Consider the following 27618-nt stretch of genomic DNA (forward strand, 5'->3'; position numbering starts at 1 on the left):
AATTGAATGATTTTCAGCTAATTCTCATATTTACTGTAAATTGCCTAGTTATTTTTGAATAGCCGGAAAAATTGAACTCGTATAATTTAATATTTAACGGGTAGAAACAACGAGTACAATCACGGTCACTAACCATATGGGCGAAGGATTTCATCCGCTTGCACGCCGCAACGAATAAATTGGAATATTTTAATTTTTAATCCAAAGTACACCAACGATTTACGGGTCAGTGAATATATCCTATAAATATCGAAAGTTCGTGCTGTATTTTTTAAACGAGAGCAAATCCAATACCAGACGAATTCAGACAACTAACGTCTGCATCAAATCCTTATTTTCCCCTTAAAAATTTGCCATTATTTTCCTCAAATCATAACACCGAGAGAAAACAATACATTTATCTTGAAAAAAAATAGAAAATTATGAAAACGTGAAATCTCTTGTCAAATAACTTCAATTTGAGTGAAAAAGTCTTGAAATAGAAACAGAATATTGAGCTAAAAATTTTAACATTCGATAAACTCGATTGCAGGAGCTTGAAGCAAAAGTGGTTAAACCCGCCGATTCCCAATATGAATAAACCAGAAAAAAAAATAAAGTATAGGAATAGTTAGAAGGCACCGGATGCCCCAGGATTAATCGAATACCCGAACGACTCGTGCAGTTTTATCGTGGGGTACCTGATTGCCGCCCTGGCGGTGACAAGGCCACAGACCCACGGGCTGATGCAGATCTTCAGGTTTTCCAGACGAGTCAATGCACACGTCTTTAACAAGCTGTCGTATCTGCATTGACAATTTCGAGAGAAATTTAGCTAGATCGCAACGACAGGCTTTTACTATTTTATTTCTATCCTAAACAAATTGTCTGGATGGGGAAACAGGTCTCCTATCGTGTCATACAGGTACAGACGGAAGCTTTTGATAAGAAATTGTGGGTCTTACGCACAGGGGTCAGTGAGTGTTAGTCAAAATAAAGTTAGATAACGAGCAAAATATTATTTAAAACGTGAATCGAAGCCGTTGAGGAAAATCCATCCAGTTGCACAGTTATTCATATTCTTAATTACTTAATGGCAATGGTGCCTGAAAATCGAAGGAAAAAATTGAGGATTTTGCATTTACAAATGAATTTTAACATCAGAATGGGAATTTCCTTAATTGCTTTGACGGGACAACGAAACAAACACAGGAAAAACACAAATGAATAGCAAGACCGATGTAATGTGCATCCTAGAAATTGTTGAAGAAGCCTTTAGACTCATATTGTACCTGATTGCCGCCCTGTCGATGGCAGGGGTAGAGTCCAGCTGGCTTATGCAAGTCAGCCTTGCGAGCAGGCGAATCCAGACAGGTGTTTCCGCCCTCTCCGAGGTTACGTACCTGTCATTATCGTTAGTGTTCATATAAAGCTGTTAGTTCGTTCTTTCAACATATATACTGAATTAACAATAAATAACCAATTGTGATTGAGTTGACTCTGGATACTCCCCTGTAAAAAAATCATCAGTGAAAAATGAAAGGCTGTCAGAGGGAAGTGTTGCCCCACGTTACATCAAATTCGACATTTTTCATTTTTCACCGAGCAGAAAAATGCACCACCACATTTTTATTTTATCTAACGAACGTGTGACAAATTGATAGGGCCTGGTAACAAGTCTTCGACCCACACAATTCGTTATAAAAGTGTGGTCAGCAAAAGTCTCGATATTATTCTCGCTATTGGAAAAAGTGAGGGTTGAATATATTTTTTTTTTTATTTTTTCAGTCCACGCAGCACTTTTGAGGATCAACTCCAGGGGACTACTCTCTTTTCGTCGACTCGATATCGGTAGCCCCTTGTCTGGTTTCTCTGTGAATATAAAAACGTGATTCATGGTACGGAGGATTCAAGGGACGATAAAGTTTCCCACCCCTAAAAATGGGGCTGAATTAGCTGGAGAGGAAAAATGAGGGAATGATGGAAAAGGAAATTATGGAGGATTAAATTAATACGCAGAGGCTTTCAGCTGCAGGTTGGTGATTATTAACGAGGGGTGAGGGCACTTCAATGTGCATCCCATATTGGGCTGATGAGAGAATTCGTAAAAGGTACTTTGATTAGTCTCTGTACGAATTTTCTCTGTGGTATCCCCCGGCAATCAATTAATTCTCGTTGCAATCACCATGATTTTGGACAGGGGGTTCGAAAATATCGTTATGTGGAGCCCAGCGAATGTAATGTGATATGAAAATCATATTTTCATCGGATTCGGGGGATTGAAACGTACCGGAGGTCCATCAGTCGATGAATATTGAGCGGCCAATTTGTATTGATGATTTAAGCTGATTTAAATTCATTGAATCTAGAATTTTTGGGACTTCGAGCTTCACATTATGACAGATTTTTTGAAATTTCAGTGTCAATTCCTGTTCGAGTTCGATTTCAATTGGAGATATTTCTCGTTTGGAATTTTCACTGTAATTTTTCAACCGTGGAGAGCAGTCCGATAATGAATGCTGGATTTTAAAAACAACGAAAATTCCTCAGCGATCGTGACGCACCCCAGAATAATTCACGTCACCTCACCCACGCATCCGGACCTTCTGCACTCTTGCTAACTATAAATTCCCAGGGGCGAGCCTTCTGATTTACCGTACCACGAGGGCACAAACACGAGCAAAAAGTCATTCAAAAATGAAAAAACAAGGCACCGGTAGGAGAGAATTACCAGAGAGTGGCGAGTTCCGGAGCTACAGGAAAAACACAAGTTCAACCAAGTCCTGAATTTTCTCTTCCTTTCCCATTTCATTTCTCACGTGCCCCAAATTACACTACTTCCGCTTCATCCGAACTAAATATTTCAATCCCACAGTTGAATATTCTCGAGGAATACTGAAACGGCAAAATTTTTCAGGAATTTTCAAATAGATCTGAGAGCTTTTACGGACTCGTTGGGAATGCTCAATTGTAAAAAAAGGCAAAACTAGCTTAATGGATTCTATTCTTTATCAAAAACCAAAAACATTGTTATATTTTCCAGAAATTATCTCCACAATCTCCAATTTTTTCTCTTTTTTCACTTAATAATTCTCCGTTTTTCATCAAATTCAGAAAATCTCAACAATCCAGAATTTTCTCTCCCATCAAGTCCCATTTCCCTCAGCCCTGAATTACCCTCTCCCCCCTTCAAACCGAACATTTCCCACCCCAATCGCGTATTTTCCGCCAATCAATTCCTCTGAAAACCCCCCGACGAAAACTTGGAGAACAGTAAAATGCCTCAATTAATTACTCTCCAAAATTCCCATTGACTGGTGCGACTAACTAATCAATATTTACGACCCCGAATAAATATGCCTAATTAAAAGAAAACACACCCCTACAGAAGTGCAATGAAACGTTAAAATTATCAATTATCACGAAGAGCAAATGAAGTCCTCTCCCCTCTCGCATGAATCCTTTATGCATCCCATTGTCGTTTCGAGCCCCCGGCACTTTGTCTCCCCCATTTCATCCCCCCTTTTGCACTCCCTCACCCCTTTCACTCCCCATGAACAACAGGAAAGCCTCTGCGCTCGAGTAATTCGACACTGATGAATCAAAGCTTGCAGGTACGATATTAACTTGGCATTTTGTCGGCTCATTTCGTCGTAATTTTCCTGGTCCCCTCAGCCATTTTTCCCTGAAACAGTGGAGAAAAAAAACGGGAAAAATGAAGGTCCTTACCTCGCCAGAAGCCACTGCCTCTCCTGGAATAAAGAGCTCCGGATAAACATTGTCGAGGTACCATTTGAAGGATTTGCATCCGAGTTTTTTCCTCAACGCCTTCCGCTCCGACACATCACCGTAATTCCCCTGGAAGAAAACAAGAGGGATATTGCTTTTTTTTTCCAAGCCCTTTTGTTTTGCCCATTAATTTCGCAATGATGTTCTGAGTTAAATTAAATCACTGCACGGATTTGAGCAATAATATTGTATTATTATTAGAGTTAATCCTTTCGGATTTTACACTCAATCAGAAAAACATCCTGATGATAAAAACAAGTGGGGAATTACTCTTATATCGCATATCATATAGTTATCTTTGCTAATATATTAGAAGTATGCTTCCGAATGTTTATTCGCCGTATTATCTTTCTCTTTTGTAAATAATCGTCCATTTTTATTTAATTAAATTGAATGATTCACTAACAGTGTACCTTTATAACCCAAAATACAAGTTAAGGCCCGGATGGAATATCCATCGAACGTCATCTTTTCTTTAATTTTTATCTTATTAGCCAAAAATACACTAAAATTTGGAATCAAATTTGTGTTAAAAAATTTTTTTAGTCATCATTTAATTGATTCGGATGATTTTTTTCAGTTATCGTGAAAAACCCGATTTTCCGGAAAAATTGAAAATTTAAAAAATCGATGGATTAAATCAATTTTTGTTGGCGGTGATAGGTGTGACTCAATGAGATCTACATTGAGAAAAACCAAGTTTGAAGTGGGTAGAGATGAAGGTGAGCTATCAAAGAAAATGAATGAAAAAAATACCACATACACACACACATATATGAATGTATTTAGACACGGTCTAAAAACTGTATTTTTGAACTCCTTGAGTTATACTGAGTTGATATATGACAAAAAATGGGAAACTTAAATTTGGTCGATTACAAAGCTTCAATTCGGAAGCAAAAACAATTTCAATATGGTTACGATGTTTGATACTCCTGTAAGTTATTGAGACTAGATTTGTTACTTCCATTTTAAAGTAAACATTACTGTAATCATCATGATCGTTATGAAATAAATATTTAAAATGACATTGGAATGTCGTTTAATGATGATTCCTTAAATTGTGATTTAAATATGACATATTGGGTTCTGAGGGCAGAATGGGTGGTATTGAGAGGAAAAGCAGAGAATTTTTGAATTGAGGGACAGAATTTTTGGATTAGAATGAAAAAAGTGAGGGAAAGTATCTAATAAAGAAAGATCTCGGCGTAGAACTCGTCATTCTGACACGAAAAATAGTAAATTCTGGATTTGACTGATACCGCGATTTGGTTTAGGAGAAAAAGGGATGAATTTTGGAAGTGTTGAAGGTCTGGTGGCAATTGAGACGTTCAGGAGTGTAAAGTAGAAGAAGAAAGAGAGGACTGTCAGTGAATAGGGGATGTATGAAGTGGTTGGGATGAAAGGAGCACTGAGAGACGACAGTGGTGGATAAAGTGTATACTCACCTTGTCGTGACCTATTCGCTGGTAGTAGTACTTGGCGTACTCGTCCAGCCACACCTCGCTCAGCCTTATGCTATTCCTCTTGAGCACGTTTACGCCGCTTCGCCACTTGTAGGGTGAGCGTTTTCTAAAGATGTGACCCACGTGTGAGCAGGGAACTATCTCCAGAGTACCTTTCAACATTGAAACGGTATTAAACTTGACGGCTCTCCAACATGCGTCACGGCTGACAAAACGTAGATTAAATTCTACGTTATCTTGGAGAATTTTGGGTAAACATCGACGTGATATCACAACTCTCATTTCTTCAGCGAGAAAACTCTTGTGAGTTATTGATCAATTGATCGTGGGTTTCAGGCAAATTACTGAATGAAAAGAAGATATTACTGGTTTCTGCTTTCTGTTCCACTGAAAGCCTTTGAAAGAATGCAATCATTATATTCTTCCAATATTTCAAACTTCTTTGCATAAATTCTGTTCATTCATTCATTCGATTTCAAAGTCTCTGATTTGATTTCTGGGCTTCTCCTTTTTCTCTCAATTCAATTATGGTTTTGCTTTTTTATGAATATATGAGGAACGAATTTATCTCGGCAGTTTTATTAAAATCATCTTAAAGCTGTTTTTATTTATAGAGATCTCATGAGTTCTCGAAAAATTCCACTGGAGTTCATTCAGCAGTTAGGACATGACAAAATTATTAATACAAAGTAACGAATAGGTTGTTATTTGTGAAAAAAAATATAAAAGCTGAGAGAAGAAAGGACTTTTGGTATTTCATCGGAAATTGATATACAGATTCTTCAATCAATAGAATGCAATTCTTCTCTCCTGATAAAAAATTGATGCGAGATAAAAAAACGTCCGAAATCGATATATCGATGGATTTCCAAATAAACAGACAAGAAAAAATTAAATTGATTTTCATACCACCACACATCCACGTTTTGAATGACAATTCGAGATTCTCGCCACCCCAAATGTCAAAACCACTGTCATAAGTTCCCAGACGTTCGAAGAACTCTCGATCAATTGAGAATAAACCACCGGCCATTGTCGGTGACCACACAGGTTCAGCTGGATTTTTGTGCCGTTTTCTTTCACGGTCTGGTACTGCGTGCCAGTTAAACTGATGGACGTAAGGTGCATTTATTATTCACTACTCACCTTTTTTATCGGAATTTATTATCAACTTTCTTGTTCCCTCCCTCCCCCCTCCCCCTCGTAATTGTAAGAATCGAGATCTAATTATTCAGCAAAGTGTGGGATAAATTTTATCAAGCAGTCCCAGCGCTAAATTAAATACACCGTTAGGAAAAAAAATGAAATCTCATGAAAAAACATGAGAATTCATTGAAATTCATGTAAATTGAGAAATTCTTATGCCTCAAAAAGGCATTTGCAATGAAATTTAAAATGTTAGGGTTTTCTCGAGGAAATTTAATTACTAAAACAATAAATGAATGGAATTTAATTTATGGAATGTTCTGGGCATGAATTATCATTGACTTTCAGGTTTCATTGGAAATCCTGTTAGATCCGGAATTTCAATGGGTCGATCAGGAAAGATTATCCCATCTAATATGAGTATTAGTAATCAAATTACATTCAATGTAACTGTCTTCCAAACTCAGGAATATATTTATCAGATTTCGTTTTCAGGAAGAAGTACAAGAGAAATGTATAATTCAATTTTATTTTTCCACTTAATTCTGAAATTTTAATCGCAATACCTTTTGCAATTTAGTAGAATTGCAATGCAATCAAATTTTTTGTCGAATTGGAATGGGAATTGTTAACCGTTTACCTGAAGATTCCAATCAAATCCTCCAACATTGACACCACCTGAATCTCTCCAGTGATACTCGAGGCTGGTGTCGTCGATGACGTCGATGACTGGGCAAACAACTGTTGTTGAATCCCGGGCTATTCTGTCGAGCAGAGGCTCCAGCCAACCCTCTGTGCATTCACAATGACTGTCCAAGTAAGTTAGCACTGGCGCTGTTGCAGCTGCTGCACCCAATAGTCTAGCACGAATCAAACCCTCTCGTTTCGCTGCTCTCACTATCTTCACTTTCGGATAGTTCATCATGTAGTCCAATAACTGTCTCTTCAGGTGCGCTAAAAAAACATCACGAAGTCGATTAAATTCCTCCAAATTATTTCAATTATTTACTTATTATCCATATACAGCCGATTAGACTTTTTACCGATATAAATTAAATTTACAATAATAAATTAAATTTCCGATAAAGCAAGTTATTTCATATTTTCTTCTAGAATTCACTGTTTTTTCAAAGCCATTAGCAATATTCAAAGAAAGAGAGATATTGCCTAAATACTTGTTGTTTCAATTAATAATTCGAAAAAACATAAATTATTTTGGCATTTTTCTGTCTACTTTTGAATAATACTATAATTCTTCGGACTAAAAAGAAAAATTGTAACTAAGTGGAAATAAAAAAACGGGAAATAAACTCCCACAATTTATTTAAAAGGCGTGAATGCTGCAAAATACGACGTCTTACAAAACGCAATTAGACTGATGAAGGATTTCCTTGCGGTCTCTGCGAAATAAAAAAACCCAGCAGCAATGCAATTAACAAATTTGATGATTCAAAAACATGTCTGAAATGACGGCTATAAAGTCATCGTAATGAACACCCTGGAGCATCCCGAGGTTAGGATTAACACAAGAGAAACTTGGAAGTAACGATTGGAGCTCTGCAATTAGCCTGCTGGCTAGTGATTTATTTCAACAAATGGCTTTATGAGGCACCTCTCCACTAAACCCCCGACTAATCCTAAGCCCCCCAGTGTCCCGAGGATTACCAACATGCCGTAGAGGTAGATTTAACCGGATCAATTGGGGCCAGTATCTTTGTTAACAGATCCAGCCCCAAACTTGATTAATCACTAATTGTGCAGCGCGCATTGATGAACTTGTTTTGGCCAAAGTTGTCTTCCTTCAGCTACCACCACGACCGCCTACCTTCCACCCGGGCAAATACACCCTTCAACAAAAGCTAAACTCATAATTACGACCAAAGAGATGAGCCTTATATTGATTTCGATGCAAATTTGAATGATGTAAACTCAATTTGACTGAAATAAGTGAGCTTTCAGGTGCTGTAATAGGTGTTGCAGTTGACGAAGTATTAGGAAAATTTGTTGAAGACAAAAGACTGAAGCGACGGTTCGATGAACCAGAATGGCGTGAGGCGACGTACGGTGAGATGCCAACTTGCTGATAATGGTACCAAGTCACGTGGGTCATTCTGAAAAGCCGAAAGCTCACCCGCCATTTAGTACAGTCTAAGTATGTTTATGGATAACACCTTCCGGCTAGTTGGCTCTTATCTCCCCGAGCAAGTTGGGGTTGCTGGTGAGGAGAAAGGAAGCGCCACAAGCATCACAGTATCCAAGTCATGTACAGAGCCCTCTCTCTCTCTCTCTCTCGTTCAAAGCCATCTCCGGGGCAGCCACATTCACCCTGTTTAATCCTCTCGCATATCCTTTACTTTATTGTTCAGCACGTTATAACCCTATTTTCTTTTTCTCTCCTCTTTTCCACTAGCACCCCACCCCTCGGATAATAAAAGCTGAGTGCAATTACGTCACCCACGTTTTCTCCGTGCATTCGGTTACGACATATTAAATTTAACTGCGTGACGTACAATGCATTGTGAAAATTGGAGGATGAGAAATGTGGGGGAGGGTTGAGTACTCACGCATGTCCGAATAGTCATCGACCAGGATGATTTCCTGGATGAGGTGCTCTGGGGAACGGTCCAGAACTGAGTGAACTGTTCGCAGGAGAACTGACCAGGCCTCATTATGGAAGCAGATTATTACGGCGGTTGCCGGCAAATCCTCACGGTATCGCCCTGGCTGTTTACACCTGAAACCAAGGAAAGAAGAATTTATTTATTTAGGTATTCATTAAGTCGATCTTCATCATTTGTGAATTGATTGGCGGTACTGACATTATATATTCTGTATAAATGCGTTGGGGGTTGAATCTACAATTTTTTGGGGAAAAATGTGACTTTTCTCTAAAACGATTTTTTTGGTAACCGATGGTTGATTTCACCTAGACTTGCCTCGTAGACAAAAATCAAATCTTCAGACACAAGAAAAATATGACAATAATTATTTTGTTAGACTCATATATCTGGGGCTTGTCTACGATTTTTTGGGGAGAAAAAGGAATTTCTTCTGTAATCGAATTTTTTCATTGACCCACGATAACAGAAATGAGATAACACAAATACTCGTTACTGAATTCAATCAGTGTATCGGCCACACTGAATGCGCGGTATTTTTTTTCTCTACAACTTGATACCTCTCCTAGTAGGAAAGTTATCACTTCTCTAGCCGAGTAAATAGATACTTATGAAAGTTGAAAGTTGAATGTTATCTATTCGGCAACCGGAATCGTTGAATAATTCATAATCTTTAAGGGTTGAGTCTGGTAGTTGAAACTACTTAATAAGTCATGAACTAATTCCCAGTGAATACCGAGATGTAATTCATTCAGCAAGAAGTTGCCTGACGAGGGGATTCTCGTTGATCGAACAGGGGTGGGTGCGATAGGACGATTCCAGGGTAAAAGTAGCGTGAGGAGTTGGAGATGTTTAATCACGATGCAGTAAACCGGTGTACATCACTCGATATCGACTCGGGCATTTGAGTATTCTCTGTGTGCCTCGATGCCTCTCTCTCAGGGGCACCCGAAAACTCAGAGGATATCTCATTCATTGTCGTGAAAGTGGATATCGGTGTTGGACGCCAATCGACCAGAAACGATTGGAGTTTCACCAGTTTAAGCAGCTAACGGGGGATGGGGCTTTGAATGGATTTATCCTGGGGTCATACGATTGATTCTTCGTACGAACGGGAATTCTTGATGATGATTGAATCAAATTATATAGGAATTATCAGAAGTATCATGCTTCAACCTCATTTCATTTTAACTCTCAATTAAATCCTTCTCCATTGAATCAATATTTCAGTCTGATTCACAAGAAGAAACCTTCATGAATCTCTAAACGGCGATATTCAAATAAAGACACGTCGAAATAAAAAAATATAACCGCATCCACTTCCATTATTGCTGGAACCCACTAAATCATTCGATTGATCATTTGCCTAAAGTAGGATGGCAGAGATTATAACGGATTAAATTGATGACGTGGATTGTCGAGATTTACATAACCTTCCAACACCCGGTATATTTTATCCTATTTGCGTGTCCGGATCTATAATAAATTTGCGGGCTTTCGGGGATATGTTTGCAGACTTTACAGCCGTATCATCTCCGGAATATCATGTAATACCCGTCAATTTCCATATTTTCTTTATTTTACTGCAGACCCCACGGGTCATAAAGGGCTAACCGAATTCACGTGGGAATGTAAAGGCTAAAAAAAACTCGCAGCGAAAAAATATTCGATACGTTGCGGAATATGCCCCAGTATCTGCTGCGTACATTTTGACAAGAGATCCCTTCCGAGCTTTTACCGGTGTTTTTTCATCCCTTTTATCCAACACTCTGGGACTTCTGTTTCCCATCGTCATGTGGGGGGGAGGGGGGGCTGGAAAGCCTGATAAAGACGTTCTCTTTTATTCCCTCACTTCCATTGTGACACCGAGAAATCGGAGAACTCTGGAGTCTACTTGCGTTGCGGGTGTTTTTAAAAAAAAAAACATTGAATCATTTCTTTCCACCAGCGCTGGGGCTTTTTATCCGTGCGGCAACATCTGTTTTCTACAGCGAACGACGAAAAATTGGGAGGTGGAGATGGCTCAATTAGTTGATTATTCCAAGGCATTTGACATTGTGGATTCAATGGTTCGATTTTAAAATGATCGCTGGATGTGTTGGCTCCTTGGGAAATCGTAAAAGCCAGCTGGCATTGCTGGAGATCATGCTGATCGTGTCTAATGCGGTGATTCTTGGAGCCATTTCAGGCTACTGTGCCTGCGTTTTATTTTCTCCCTTTGTTCTTGAACAAGAGGAGAATTAAAATCTTTATATTTAGAGTTTATTCATAAAAAGTGATTGGTTAAGGAGAAGTTTGATCTCTTATCCCGTTGGATTTACGCCAACGACTCCAGTCTTGTTCAACGAACGGTGTGAAATATCAATCCTGTCGGCGATGACAAGTAGGCAAACATGAATGATGAATAGCGGTTAAAAGTGTGTTGATAAATATTCCAGGACGCCCGGGGCTCATGAATACCATCCCTTGAGCTTCTTATGTCTGCATTTGGAAATGTTTTCACGTATACAGGCGTCTGAAATTATTTTAATCTTCAAAGAGCGTTGAATTCGCATTCAATGAACCTCTACTGTGAGGAAGCTTCATAGCGAATGGAAGCAGTATTTCTTATCGTGGGAAATTATCTCGTTGTAAATAACTCCTTCGAGTGTTGTGAGGGGCCATAAAGTGTTTATGTATTATTTCTCGCGAGTGTTTCGGAAGAAAACCCGTCGAATTGGGGATGTGTGTATGAAGGGGTGATAAAACCAGTGTAATCTCGTAATTATTGACATGCAATCACTAGAGTCGTGCTACACCATCGAATGGCTGGTCTTTGGTTTGGAGTAGATGTCGATGCTCTGATCGCGAGATATTACTCCTTCCTTGGATTCTCGCCAACTTTCAATCGATATTGCTGGACGATTGTCCTTCTGCTGAAGGCTACTTTTCACCGAGGCCCTTCAGACTACCATCGTGGGCGAAGGTTAGAGAATTAATGAGGTTTTCATAAAATATTTGAAGAGGAATCGTATCATGAAAAGATGTTCGTTAGTTTCATTCATTTTTAATGCTCCGTAGTAATGATCAAAAGGATTAGGGATCATGAAGTTTTCAATGTTAATGCTTACCTGAAAATAACGCAGGAATATAAAAATATATCCACGGCCCCTTGCACTGGCACGCAAACTAACAAATTCAGTTGTTTAATCGATTAAGTGAAGCACGATGGCAGGGATTAAAACGGATTACGTTCGGAGGTCGATCGCGTGGAATTGTTGTTTTTTCTCTGAAACTCTTTATCAATTCAAAGTCGAGGGATTAGGAAGATTTTCTTTACGGCGTCTGTCACGAAATTTTGAAATAGGAATAAGATGTTTGTTAGTTTTAATAATTGGCATTTTTTCGTGAGTAATGAAAGAATGAGTCACTTATGAATATTGTTATAAATGGGAAAAGAAAGAGTTTAACATGAAGGACATTCTCGATCTTTGAAATGGAGTTGTGATTGTTCCCCTCGATGAGTTCCATTCAACCCTGAACCTCGTTATTTCCATCGGACCTATACCCACCAGAAATAGTACCGGAGCGCAAGTTCAGTGTACCCACGGCAACGTATTACTTCTGGCCCTTGGATTTCCGCCAAGTTTCTATCTGCTTATTGGACAACTGTTTTCCTATACCGAAACCCCTTCGATCTTCCGAATCTACGTTCAATAGCGTGATACACGGCCGAACCTATCCATCGATTCCACCTTGGGTGCACCGCAACTATTCTCTTTCACCCTCATCCACAACCAGACGTAAACTGCAGATTCCAAACTTAATGGACAGTTCTGTATAGCTCGTGTAAAGTGAAACTGTTTCAAGTTTGTTTAACGAAACTTGTGGATAAATTATTTAAATATTTAATACTTTTATTAGATCCTGTTTCAGTTGTAACTTTCAGATGCTGTTTTGAAGTTTGTCGTGCTTGTTAGTCTGCGCTTCTCAGGCAACTGTCATCAGTTGAGAATTATTATTCAGCCGTTAAGTCGTACTATTCTTCATTTCGGATGATTTAATTTGTCATACACCATTGTAGGGTACAACACAATTATACGATTATTGATGCGAAGTTGAAAAGGGATAAAAAATTATCGATGTCGATGAGATTACTGGTGTTTATGATGATTTAAAGGCATAAATTTAATGTCACGTACGGGTGTCATAAATAAGTCGGTTGTTCTGGGTTGGTTGAAAACCTTGTGGTGGTATATAACCGGCAATTAACAACTGGGGCTGATTACACCCGGTATCAGGACCTCGTAAAAATTCAACTATACACATTCATTACTCTTCGTGCCGGCAATTGCCACTCCACCGATGGAAATTATAATTTTTTTTATGTTCATTATTTTTCACTCCACAAACGCGTCTGTAATTGCATCACTCCAGAGTGAAGGTGGGGGATATCGATTATGTCAATAATTCAAGTTGAGAGCTTTCGTTGGGGTTTTCTTTTGGAATTTTTCAACTTCTTATTTCCCATCCACTCATCAGAATTTCCGAGTGGCGGAGGGTAAAAAAAAATTGGCGTTGGCTTGCTGGTGCAAGAGTCGGAATTAATTGGTAGGACCCTGTGATTAGTACCACCAAGTTAAAATTATACGACGATCCGCGAGCGACTGGGGGACTTTGATTAATAACTCAGCGTTGCTAACTTTTGAGCAGAAAGATTAATATCCAGGTGGGGATGGTGGGCACCCCGGTAGATGAGGGGGGCTCGGCATGATGAAGAGGATGAAGGAAAGTGAGTAAAGAAAAACCGGAGTTTTCCATGCTACTCGGGGTTGGTATTAAGAGAGAAAACAACGGGGTAGAATTACGAGAAAGTTTTGAGGGAATCCAGACTGGGACAGTCTCACCGATGGAACTGGGCTTTGAAGGATAACATTTTTTGGGCAGTTCCCAATGTCAACATCTCCCTCAAAATATGTCCTAAACTAAAAATACATCCGTAATCATTCGAACTATAAACATAACGAATAAATTCAGGCGTTTAATCTGAATAATATGCCAGGATGGCAGAGATTAAAATGGATTACATTTCATGCGGTCGATCACTCAGATTCGCATGAAAAGCATCGGCCTGAATATTAAATTTCTCACCATGATATTTCACAATAGTATTGCCGCTCTGCGGTTTCGCGATATCCACTCGTCTTCCTTAGAACAATGAGGTAGTTCTCAAAGGCATCATCCCCCATCGATAGCCGCCTCCCGTCCCATTGGAAAATCATATTACCAGCAGTACGAGATCCAATTATGCTACTGCGGGTGTGTGCTGTGTACATCAGCAGTGGCAAAACAGTAACGTTTCATAAACATTAATATGCACAGTGACCACAGGGCCTCCAGAAGCAACCCGGTAAAATACGGTGGAAGGAGAGATCTCCCATTTCCTCTCCACCTAGCCCCCTCCTCATCCCCTTCCCCCTCTACCAGTTTCACCCGAGCAAATTTAGAAACATCGCGTTAATCATAACCATACGCTCTCGCCAGACCAGTCGTGTAATTGGCCCGGGGGAGTAGTCGGCAATTTTATCCGCGATTCAGACGTGAATTGCAATTTCTCACACCCACCGTCGAGTACTCGGTATATGTTTTTATGTGATAAATTTTATTCTTATTTGAATCAGTCCGGATGACGATCGAATGCAATTTTTTCACATCTCTCGCGATCTGCACTTTACCGAGGAAATGTTGAGTGTATAACTGTCTGGGGATAACAAAAAACCCCCGTCAATCATCCCTATTCGCGCTCGTTCTTTTGCACACGGGAATGTATGTTACAGCGGTATACAGTAAGACCGGAAGTTACCGTGGGGTATGCTCGAACGATTCCCCATACTCCGGGTTATTCCTCTACCATATGATATATATTTTCACACGAGGCTTTTCTCCAGTACGTTTTTTGAAAACGGAGAAATAAATGCCTGTCCTCGCAGCATCCGCAAATATATAGTGTTACTCCTTTATACTTGTGCTCACGCGCGCCCTGTGCATCCGGCGCTGTGATCGATATCGTTTCCATATGGCGCCACTCACGACCGATGTGAGTTGATGTCCAGGTTCTGATGCGATTAGTCTATTTCAATCTATTCATATATTTACGGAGATAATTAAACAATTCTGAAATAGTATATTTCATAACAAGTGCGGAAAAGTCATTTTTCACCACCCGGCCCGCGCTAACCTCGTACTTTTATTGCCCTAGGAAGGTAAGTAGTCCCTTATCGCCTTCTTTTCTACTTACCTCTCTAGGGCAATAAAAATACTCAGTTAGTCAGGCGTCGTAACATAAGGTAACATATGCCACACAGTCTGAAAAGCATTCTTCCAAAATATTTGATCAGAATCCGCACCGAAGGCGTATTTTATTTCTAATAAAATGCCTTCCTAAAATACTTTTCAACCCTTGTAGCATGAATTACTATTTCGGCACATCGTGATGAGAATAAAAATGTCTAAAAATTTCTGGATGTGAATTCCCATCAGGAAGAAAAATTAATATTTCGAATTAACCTATTTCTTTGAATTATTGATGAGGAAGTAGTTGAACAAATTGTCTGGGACAAAGACCGTCAAACTCGCTGCCTCATCGATCACAAGTTAAAGTATCTTCTCGATTCGTAAAAAAAAAAGGAAATGGAAATTTCCGATGAGCCGGATGAAACGGGAGTTGAGGGGAAGAGGGTTGAAACATGGGGTCGGATGTCACCAGTTTTACCGTTCATCGATAGTAAACGAAAAGAGCAATTTTTTCTCTTATCCTCCTACATTCGATTGAATTCCCTCCGACTCTCGTTTTATTTTTTTTTGCTCCTCTCTTTTTCAGTCCATTCTCTGGGCTAAGGAAGTCTTTTATCTACTCATGATTCGTTCGCAGATCGGGGACGATTCAAAGTTGGATTGAATGTACAATTATGAAAATGGAGATGGAAAAATGAATATTGATGTTTTTGTATGAGTATCGGGAGAGCATTTAATGGGAATTGCGAATCTATTGGATATTGGCGGCAAATTAATAGAAGGCATTATTGGAATGGTTTTTAATTAACAGGGTCGTTCAAGTTTCATTATGGATGATTATACCCATTGTGTAATGATTGCAATATTATTATGGAAAACGACTACATTTCTCTGTTCTCCCGAAGCTATACATCCATACCAGAATATACAGAAATAAAAAATATACCCGTAACCTTTTACATCATTGCAAGCACCAGGCAATTCGATCGATTAATCGAGTAAACAAAGCAGGATGGCGACGATTTCAACGGATTACATTCATGAGGCCGAGCGCTGAGATTTGCATGGGATACGAAAGGGATGAGGAGCAACACATGTCGATATGAAATATCATTAATAAATCATAACTCCTTGCCAAAATGGATCCATGCAAGTACAACAATTCAAAATTCATCTTCAATGATAGCGTTTCTTATGATTTTCAGTTGTTAACGCGAATTGCTGTAGAAATTGCTGTCGCTCTGAAAGTCTTTCAACAAGAAAAATAATTCTATTCACATACCCTGACGTTTGTAGGCCGCTCAGATATGTTCACCAACGAAACATCATGCCCAAAGGGGATAGGATTTCAGGATAGTCTCTCCTTGGGCTTGAACTATTGAAGTGACACAAGTGTTCCCGTGGTGTATCTCCCGGGCACATAACGTGCCCTCTACACCCAACACTCAACGGTGTCGTATACTGTGTCATGCACACTTGCTCTCACATGTCAATTGATAGTTTCCTGCATGCTGCTTTACCCCCAAAACTTAGTTTAAATAACCACCAACGAATTTGTAAACACGAAACTGTGCGGTCACTCGGTAGTAAAAAAACCCGGCCAACACGTTTTAGTTGAAATAGTGAAAACCGCAGGTTCAGCGCTGGCTAGTGGTTAACAATTAGTGTTATTGAGCACTTGCCACATTGAATTGAAAAGGTCGGAAATGCCTTGGTTTCATTCTGCTACATTAATAGCACACTCCTGCCCCAGTGGTCGGTGAAATCATAAAAAATCCCACAATTCATCTAATTGGAAATTGAAATTGATAAAAGACGGCGGGTTCTTCAGGTGCAGTATTGAAATTTGTTCTACCAATATTGGTTCTTGAGAGGGCGGCTGGCAATGTGTAATGCGGTTCAATCCATGAATTCTTAAATGAAATGTAAATTTAGCCAGGCTGCTTTTGAAAATTGACGAAGCTCGTCCGTACGGTTACTGGAATACAGCAAATTGAAAACTCCGGTGAATATGCACTCTGGCATATCATTAATAAATTATCAGATAACTCAGGGAATATTTTTAGATAAATTGACACGAAAATTCAACGGCATCCATGCACTCGCACAAAATCTTGAGATTACCGGGCGACTCAATTAAAACCAAGTACTCTCCTTCATTAATGAACTATCAAGAATTGAATTGAGCGCCTACCCAGTCACGTTCTCACTCCTTATCATTAATGCGATTGTTCCTGGAAGGGTTGGTACGTATACTGACACGTAAAATCCAAAGGGCCAGAGATCTCGTGCTTCATTGACCTGGGGGTCCCTAATGAGTGCACACCCGAGTGCCCCCAGACAAGTGGATCATCCCTCCAACAGCGACGACGCGAGTCCAACCCTCTTTTATTCACCGCCGAGCACTAGAAACCACCGGGCTGCAAGCACCAGGTATAATCTCTACCTGGATAACAACGTCTTTCAAACTTCTCCGTGATGTATAATAATTCAAGTGGCATAATGAGTCTATTTTTCCTACATTTACTCACATATTTTCAATATTCATGAAGGCATCTAGAAAAATGATCACTTGAGAAAAATGTGAAATTAAAAGATCAATTTGATTCATATCGCCCATTTTCCCAGAGTGTAACAGTTCTTGAATCACAAACAGTTGGAGTGAATTATAATTGCCATGAGAATTGATATTTACATATCAAAAGTAGTAATGATGCTTCTTTTTTTTTCTTTGAAACTGAACTCTTGCAATAGGCAGACCAAGTTCTACGGGTAAAACTTCTAGGTGTACGCTGAAATTGCATCGGCAATGTTTTCTGGGAAAGAATGGCAATTTCCGGATGGTGGAAATCTGAGGACGACTCTGGATTGGAAAACTTTCAAGTTTCAAATGCCTTCTTCGTTTTCTCACTTGCACATTCACCTTCTAACCTCATTGTTGGGATTGTATTTTATGGGGCGTTTACGGGGTTTTACATGGCAATGTAAGTGGTTTTCCCTGTATGTATAACATATGTGCTGTAAAAATCTGATTGATGGGCGTATTTTTTTTGGTGCGAATGGTGAAAGCATCTGGCTTTAAGGGAAAAATATTTTGCTCTTTCCGGTGAGTATCTTCGAGTATGATGCTCACTTCATCCTCTCGAGGGTTGTCTGCAGGAGTCTAGCCTCTCTTACTCTATGCTCCCCTCATTATTTGCCACGAATTTGTAGTCTTAACGTGTTCACTTCTGAAAGCACCAGTGGAGAAACGCCAAGAGACGTACCCGCCATTGAAAAAACTTTGATCGTTATGGAAGTGGAGTATAAGAATGAGAAAAAAAGATACTTGTGTGGAATGTGGCAACAGCAATGATATAACTTGGCGAAATATTCATCCGAAGGAGGAAAAAAGAATTCGTGAATCTCAGAGACTTTCTCAAAGAGATGTTTTCAAAGATAAGTTCGTTGCAATTATATAGTTGACGAAAGAAATCCATAAAATATGAAAGAACATCCGGTATTTATGGAACTTTCATCAAATTTATAACCTCCTATGATTCATCCTCGACAGTCAACAAATAAGGCAACATCCACCGATCCCCAATAATTGATAACTGACCTGATGGCCATTACACAATTGAGAAACTGCCAATACCAGGATGAATACACCAGGATATTGTACATCCCTATCTTAATACACCATGTATATTAATTTTGATATACGCTGCACATCGACAGGATTAACCCGATGGACGTTCCTCCAAGGTACAGCTACACGTATCCGATTTCTGTATTTGCACTTTACCTTTGAATGTTGAATCTCCGCTTTCCCAATCGATTTACAACGTCGTTACGAGAATTTATCGTATGCCTATACCGGCTGCCGTTGGAGAGGGCCCCCACCGATGTGGCACACATACCGTATGCGTTAGAAAAAAATACCAGGGATTTCGCAATCTCACATCAGATGCCTCGGTTGAAATTTAACGGAGAAAGTCTTGTTTGCTCATTCAAATTAACGACATTTCAGCGATGCCATCAGCACTTTCAATAAAAACATTGCGCTTAACAGCTTTTTTTTTTAACGACAATCATGCAAATGCTTTTCTTTAGAATTTTCTCCGCTTCATGGAACAAAGGTGAAAACTCCTGCAAAGACTGGTCTTGGTGGAATCACATTCATACGAATAAACTCGGCAACATAATCAGCAACTTTATGCAATCCTTCACATGATTCCAACAACATGAAAACCACGCTAACACACAGCAAAGACGCCCGCAAAATTTTCAACGGTGTGAGTCTATCCCGTCAAATGGATTTTCCAACCGCACAATGCGACAACCTCAGGCTTTCTGCACTAGTCGACAAATTACTACTTCAACCATTCCTCTGGCAAGCCATTGCCATCCACTAGCTTCCTGTCAACGATTTCACTATTCCCAAAATCCTTTATGGTAGACCACCGGTCACCATGGAACACCACTCTCAACCCACTGTCGTGCTTCAGGATTTAATTCCAGGGGATTTTCACCGGTTGTACGAGGGTTTGAAAAAACGAGTGCAAAGGTTCGAGCCACATAATCATCCGCACGTTCCAACTACTGTCATCCCCCTGTCAGAAAGTCAAATATCTCGCGTGTGGCTTTTCCTTGCACCACAAAGTGTTTACCAAAGCTGGGGTAATAACGTCATTTGTAAATACCCCCGTTGAGTGGGACAATATGGATATTTCCCCTGGAATTTTCCTCAAACAGCAATTAGGAGCTGTGGCACTGCACATTTAATCGGCGCAGCATGTGGGTTATTCACATGAGTTTCGTCAGGCCAAGTTCATCACTGGAGTAGAACAGGCTCTCGCTTCTATTTATGTATCTTCAATAGATGAATACTTCAGTCATTCAATTCTACTAATGCCAAGATTTAACTCCGTACATGACTAATGCTATCTTAATCAACATGAGAATGAGCTCAGTCATCTGAGACATTGCGATAACAACGCGTGCGGTTAATCATGAGATACCCCGGGATTGAATTAATCGGTTTATTCCGTCTTCTTGGCTTGCATCATATCAAACGTGGCAAGAACGTGAAATCCATTCAACTCTATTGTCACGCCGACGTTCCGGGGGTACGTCTCCTTTGTACCTCAAACCATGCCCAACCCTTGTATCGTTGGGTAATTGGCATCGTTTTTCAGGGCATACGTACGATATCTGAGAGGAGCCCGCATGCAAATTTAAACTAGAGATCTTATTAAACTCCAGCAGTTTTCGTATTTGCATATTTAAATTTCCATTTCAACGGAAAAACCGGCGAGGGTGGGGGGTGGGGTGCAAAAATGGCGTAAGAGAATTGTAGACGTGGTTGGGAAAGTAAAAGTATTATTTTTCTCGGGTTTTTTCCCCCTTCTTTCTCTTCGTCGTAGTTTTATTTCGGCACTTTTTAATCTTCCATTTTTCATGGACTCGCTTTCAGCTAGTATGTTCGGAGAAGGGCCACTGACGTCGTTAAAATTTCATCCGCGCTCCGAGCTTTTAGATTAGTTCACGTGCGTTAAAAGGTAAAAAAATTGTATTGTTTCACCCTTCTCTCACTTCCACGCAGATCCACGGCTTACGTTTTCTTTTAAAAACGAATTTTTCGCTTTCTTCAGGGGTTTTACGAGCGGTCATACTACTGGCTTGAGTTATATAAAAAAATATTGGTGGAAGACGATGCAGTAAACCCGGAGAAAATTGCTCACACATGACTTGACGACGGGAGTTTCCGAGTTAACGCACACCTCTGTGCAAAGTTATAAACGCAAAATGTGTTTACGCCTGGTGTGCTCCATGTACATGGTCCTGACACAGCAGTGGGGGATTGCAAGGGTGTGTAAGTTAGTTAGGCAGCAGGAGACACAAAGTTGCCGATGTACTGATAATGTCGGTTAATACCATGTAAATTGTAATTAATATTCCTTGTAGAGAAGTTAATTGCCACCCTTTCTCTGCGTGGTGTGACTGGGCGCTACCAAGAAACTCACACCAACTTCTCCGGAACATTCGGCAGGATATATTACCCTACCGAGAGCCATGAGATCAAACTCCATGACATCCAACAGCCCTCCATAATCTCTCTCAATTTCAAGGTCATGATTTCAACACTATCGATGTGAATAAAATAATTTTTTGTTTAGTCATCACAGAAATTTATGGCCCTCCCATGACAGTTATGTGGTGTCATATTTTTTTAAACTGTAGCTTGAGTAATCTGACACGGTTATGGCTATTGTGATGGAGTGTGACAGTTACATGAAACTTGTGTCATAAAAATGTCATAATATTGAGAAACTATGAAAATTCCGTCATAATTTCATCGTAATTGGGGGTGCGATAAACATTTTTACAACAACAATTTACAATCTTTCTTGCGACGCTATGTGCAGGTTGAAATGACGTGTCACATAATGGTTTAGATATCACATAATCGCATTGACAACTGAGAGGATAAAAATTTAAAAATAAAGTAAATTTCGAATACGATACCATTCATCCCGAGGATCAGGAAGTGTTCGATGAACCGAAATGAGATCGCTGACATATTGATTAAATGCATTATTCATCCAGCCGTCGTCAACGAGTTTTTTCACCTCGGCGGATATATTAGTCGGCAAAACAACAGGTCGCCCCATCTCCCCTGGATCCTGTTCCTTGGGTGCAGCCAATACCCCAGCACCTGGGGATTAAAAAAGAAAATCACAATCAGCTTTGTCATTACTTTTTGCCAATAGTGAAAAGCCATATTCCGACTGAACGTACCCTGCTCCGGTCCCAGTTGCTGATTCACCTCTGACTTACTCGGTGGATTACCCGGGCTCTCTCGTCTCACTGGTGCTAGTGGTAGTACAAATTCGTTGGCAATTTGTGGTGCTGCAACACCCGATGGCGCCAACACGTCCGCAGCATTACGATCCTCCGTGTAAAGAAGAAAACATACGGTCAGCCACACAGCAGCTCCCAATACAGCGACTTTAAGCCACAGTGATCGTCTACGGGGAAACGCTGCCATGATGTTACCGACTAACGAGTTTCTTGAGTTAAGACCAAATCACCCACTACTTTTTGTCTTTTTCTCTCTCGCTACAGCGTCCCCTGGAATTACTACAACTTTCCTCACTGGGTTTTGGTGTAGTTCAGGTTATCCACCAACTCCTGGTGGATCGATGCCAGCGAGAAATTTTTCCCAGCGGCCGGGTTGCCGTTACCTCAGCAACATTTTGACCGTGCGTTACTGGCACATGACCCTCGTTCCAGGCAATAAGTTCAAGGAGACGTTGGCCGCTTCGTTACTCCTCACCTCGTATTGATCTACACCGAGAATTCCTTCGACTTTCTCGAGCTGTTCTATTCCCACGTCGCGGTGATCATGGCTTGCCACGGTTATTGGACAGTGGTGACTATCACAGATGTCTCGGCATCAAGCAGATGACGCCTCTAATGAGATTGGATGATGTGAGTTGATGGTTTTGGGAAGTGGTCTGACGTGATGTGGAGGTTAGCGTGTCACCGCATGGTTTATATCTGAAACAAATCAATGATGACTATTATCAACTTTGAAATTAATCTACATTCACTATAATTTCTACAACTAGCGCGTTAATATTAATTTAATAATTAATCGGAGATGGGAGTGGGCTACGAGTACTTGAGCACCCTCTTGGCATCCATTAAAATTGTTAATATTGACCATCACGGGTACATGACTATCTCATTATCGCCTGTGGCAATGAGGCCAGAAGTGGTACGAATTTTTGAGTACCATCGACACCGTATGCATGTGCACATAGCCGGAGTTGAATGAATATGTAGTTTGGTGGTAGGGCAACTGGAGGATTACTGTTTTGGCTGCCAGGTCAGTTTCATCCGTCTCGCTTCCACTTTAATCGGTCTATATCTGTATTCGAGGGGTGCACCAGAGAGGCTGAAAACAATGCACCCGGTTATAACGATTTCATGGTAACCGCGGGCCCACTATAGATATGCGCGAATATGTACGCTGCTTGTTCAGCATAAGCAGGCTAATACAGATACTAGTTTTTGAAATATACCAACATGGATATTATTGGCCCGGCTGGGGTGGTAATGAGAGAAAGTGCAGTCGCCTGTGAATGCTGTTGATAATGCACATGCCGATATGTGAACTTCCAAGGCTGATTATGACGTAGGTTATTCAGGGGGTGGAGAAGATTATGCCAAGAGAAAATGGCAAAATGTCATAACGGGCATTTCTAGTGGTAGTGGCGCGTATGGCCTGGCTGCCATTTGTTTAATTATTTTGGAGCTCTATGATTCATTCCTTGATTATTAAAATCAATTGAGAGAATCCGTTTTAATGTCTGGGAATTTGGTTTTTCAGACTGAACAGCTGTAATCTTGGTTTCCTTAATTAGTCCAGTTAGCATTATTCAGCATTATCCAGTTTCCATAAAATATTATTGTCATTAATTTTAGAAAAGCATTATAGAGTGATTCTCATAAAATCCTCGAAATTCTCATAAAAAATTTCAATTAGACCAATTTTGATATTAATTGAAAAACTAGTTGGTAATTCTTTCGTCAATTTACATTTCTGGAATGTTTCTCACGTGCATATTACTCACGTAATGACCATCAACGTCAGGAAAAAGAAGAGGTTAAATGTTGAAATTAAAATTGCACAATGTAATTTTCGCAACGTTAATTCATTCCTGTTTGATAATTACGGAGAGTATCACCAACTAGAATTCTAATAGACTGACAGGTTAGCCACATTATCTGGTAGCTCATGCATGCACCTATATTCATCGCGCCATTTGATCTGTAATTATTATGTTTGTTTGTGTAAATGTTGGAAGGTGTAATTTAACTGTCATAACAATTGAATTGCACGGTAATCCGCTCATTCCATTAGCAAATATTAATTGTTTAAATCATCGCAGTGATAGATTAATAATGACGGTAGATTAATAATAACGTAGGGTTTTTTAAGGAATAATGTGTGATTTTCATGGAAAATTAGTTTAATTATAATTCTGCAAATTAAGAGATTGTCTTATCAAATTGCAATTGGAGTTCTTGAAATGCAGTCTTGATTAATGATTTGATGATCTTGATGTGGACGCATCGTAAAAACATTTTTGACGGATAATTGTCAATGAAACATTAAAAATTGATGGACTTTTATGGGTAATTTGAAACGTTGGAGAATGTTAATTCTCAGAGTCTCCACAGAGGCTATTTTAATTGCAACTAAACTCGACTTGTGCAATTATAATTTCACTGTTAGATTAACCTGTTCATTTAACTGCTCTATTTCTAGACCGTTTTGAACCTCATGATTATTGTAACACGTCAAGATACTATTCCGCGGAAGAAAGTCAGCTAAATTGTTTTTTTTATAGAATTTACAATTATAGCTGCAGTTGACAGCTCGTCTATTCTCTAATTCAACCGCTAAATTCGTCGAACAAATCGATGATACGAATTAAAGCTTTCGATTCCGTCGAGACGTACCTTTTTACTCGCAAAATTCTTTCCACATCCCATTTATCACCTACCCCGCAAAAAAAAACATTTATTTATGTTACATACCTTCTTTTTCATTATCAATTGATAGTTTATTAAAAGAAAACAAAAAAAAACGAATGAGCAATTGTCTCATCATTTTTTTCCATGAAATCACGGTATGATAATTGAAACAACTAAGCCGGGGAATTTATTTGTAATGAGTTCTTAATGGAAATCGAAAATACAAAAAAATTTTTATACCTCAAATTTGGTCATTATTGTGCGTTAGTCGTAATCACTGTAATCAGTCAGCTAACATGGCTGAAGATAACTTATACTTAAATACCCATAAACTATTAGTGAAATTTATAGTGAGATTTATCCCCTCGAGCCTAAAACCTACAATAATTATAAATACGCAGGTTGCAACAAAATGTGGAAAATTTGGAAGGGAGATTAATGTTTCATTGGAGGGACTCTTTTTTCGAATTATCCGTGGGCAAATATTCCAATTAAAAGCCGTATAAATAATTAAATGGAAATTGGTGGAATGGGCCAATTGCTGGGTAGTGAATGTAATACAGAGGTCGAGACACCGCATATAGTTGGTGCATATTGTTGTGCTACACGCCACTTCCAATTATCCTTTCAATCTTTCTGGCGGACCGCCACGTTCAGTGGATCATGCAGATTTGAAATCCTCTCCCAACTCCCCCTCCTCCCACCCCCGGTATATGCCGCGTTTATCCTCCTCTTGGGTCTCGTTTCCAAGTCACTTTCCCGCTGTTGGTATGCACCCAGAAATCCCTGAGATTCATGGATTCCATGTACTCTCAACGCTATTTTACCTAAAACCTAAAATATGAGGGATGCTCCCGGCTCTGAGTATTAATTTGTTTTCCAGTTTCCGGTGGAATACAAACTGAAGAGAGGGAGAATATTTCGAAACGGAATATTGTTTTTGCGGAAAAAGCACACCACTTTGAAATTACACGTGACATTTTCCCTGGAGAAAAAAGGGTCAGGGAATTTTTTAGAAAAATTAGACAGGTTGAGAATTGGTTGTGGAACTTTTCATTTTAAATTCCAGGTTTTTCTCACTGGAGGATCAGTGATTTCGATGAATATTTCATAAATTTCTATTGGAAATTGAATATTTAAATTAATTAAGACACAGTTAATAAATTCGAATCACTATTTTTTTAATAAAATCGCACGAGGAAGAATACCATCTGAACTCTATCAATATCTCCAAGAGATATAAAGCCCAGCCACGAAGACTAGAAGAACATTCACCAAAGAAAGAACCTTACAATGGTTTATTGTGAAACCATTGTTTATGTTTATACAAACTCTGAGGCGAATCCGTGGAGCCCTTCATATCGATCCATTTTTGTAATCATCATAAATCAGTTCAATATATTTCTATGAATTTAACTGGATATTCTAACAATTTCGAATTTTCTCGGTTATACTGGAGTATAAATTAATGAAGATGGTGGAAATTCAGGTAATTATTTTCCAGAATTTTTAAGCTGTTAGAAGTTTCTAGAAAATCACCTGTTTTGTAACGCTCGCCCGCGGGAAACTAGATTTTGTGGAGTTTCCACAATGGACTATAACTTTTCCGGCCGATTCGATATTAAAATGCATTCAAATTTACAACTGCAAATGCAGTAGAATTTTTATTCCAATGTTGATTATCTTACAACAGATAGATTTGCTCGTCAAATCTTGTGTAGTTTCCACAAATCATTGCAACTCGATTCCCATTTTTCCGGAGTTTAATTTAATTTCAAATTATATTATAAAATCCCCTCTCAACTTTCCTCTCTGAATATCCAAGTGAATATCCAATCGCTCGAGAATTTTTAAAAATATTTCCCGGAATTTCCCCAAATTTCCTTTGCCACACGACGTGTACTTTTGTAGTAAATACTTTTTATTTGGAGTTTTTATATTTAGTTAGAATAAATCGAATAAGATACAATAAAATACAAGCTCTGAAATCACGCGACAATAGTGTACGAAATACGCTACGTTGGATGATCGTCAAAGGAGTGTACTCTTGGCAGGTCAAGGCCCGAATGCCTAATTGTCCTCCGAGTCTGTCCATTCACGCTGTGGGGTCCTTGTTTTGGGCCCGACGTCACCAGAGGGTGTCAAACCCCTCGCCTCTTCCCATCAGTCCTCCTATTTTCCCTGGCCTCCGGTTCAATACCAAATTTCCCCGCTTTACTTTAATTATTAAATCATTAATTCCGTTGGATATCCCAATGAATCACACGAATTCTCAGTATAAAAGCAAAAATAAATCCAAAAGTTGGCACTTTCGGTTTGTTAAAAATGATAAATTTTCTTTGCAGCTTACATTGATCGTAAATTAACACCATAAATTATTCTCTCTTGGGATCTCTATATATATTTTGGCGGCGTAATTCTGTGAAACGCGTGTTCACAGTTAAGCCGAGTACGTGTACAATGCTATCGATTCCAAAAAAATGTCGAAGTATCAATTGCCGTTCTATATCAGTTTTTTTTTTTGCAGAAACAGGGATGGCAAAAATGAAGAGGAAAGGGTATCGATAGCCACTCGTTGGCGCACGCGTTTGGAGCCGAAAAGTCCTTCTCTCATGGAATCAGAACACGTATTCTACCCGCGTTATATCGAGGATATCTTTGTCACTCTCGCAAAGTGTGTCTACTCGATTTCCCTTGGCGATAAATGGAAGTGGATCGAATGCCAAAAATATCGGCTGTTTTTCTTCTATACACGCCACACGTACGCCCAGGTGTCCTTTGTGTATGACTTTAATTTTCTCGTACGTGATGGTAAT

The 27618-nt window shown here is 39.4% G+C and overlaps 1 protein-coding gene across 6 annotated transcripts in view; it reads right to left on the reverse strand.

Moving 5' to 3' along the window:
* Positions 1 to 27618, reverse strand: part of Pgant9 (polypeptide N-acetylgalactosaminyltransferase 9) — a 132024-nt gene that overhangs the window by 6923 nt on the left and 97483 nt on the right. For 5 of the 6 annotated variants that reach the window (XM_011302551.1, XM_011302552.1, XM_011302555.1 and 2 more), the window contains 8 exons: positions 22055 to 22816; positions 21782 to 21971; positions 8945 to 9114; positions 7021 to 7334; positions 6144 to 6342; positions 5217 to 5386; positions 3709 to 3837; positions 1272 to 1382 (listed from right to left, as the gene is read on the reverse strand). In XM_011302551.1, coding sequence (XP_011300853.1) covers positions 1272 to 1382; positions 3709 to 3837; positions 5217 to 5386; positions 6144 to 6342; positions 7021 to 7334; positions 8945 to 9114; positions 21782 to 21971; positions 22055 to 22304 — 1533 coding nt within the window. In that variant the 5' untranslated portion in view covers positions 22305 to 22816. Of the gene's footprint in view, positions 1 to 680; positions 786 to 1271; positions 1383 to 3708; positions 3838 to 5216; positions 5387 to 6143; positions 6343 to 7020; positions 7335 to 8944; positions 9115 to 21781; positions 21972 to 22054; positions 22817 to 27618 lie in introns of all 6 variants that reach the window. The other variant, XM_011302557.1, reaches the window with a different exon arrangement.

This window comes from Fopius arisanus, unplaced genomic scaffold (genome assembly GCF_000806365.1).
Source record: "Fopius arisanus strain USDA-PBARC FA_bdor unplaced genomic scaffold, ASM80636v1 scaffold00028, whole genome shotgun sequence".
Lineage (NCBI taxonomy): Eukaryota > Metazoa > Arthropoda > Insecta > Hymenoptera > Braconidae > Fopius > Fopius arisanus.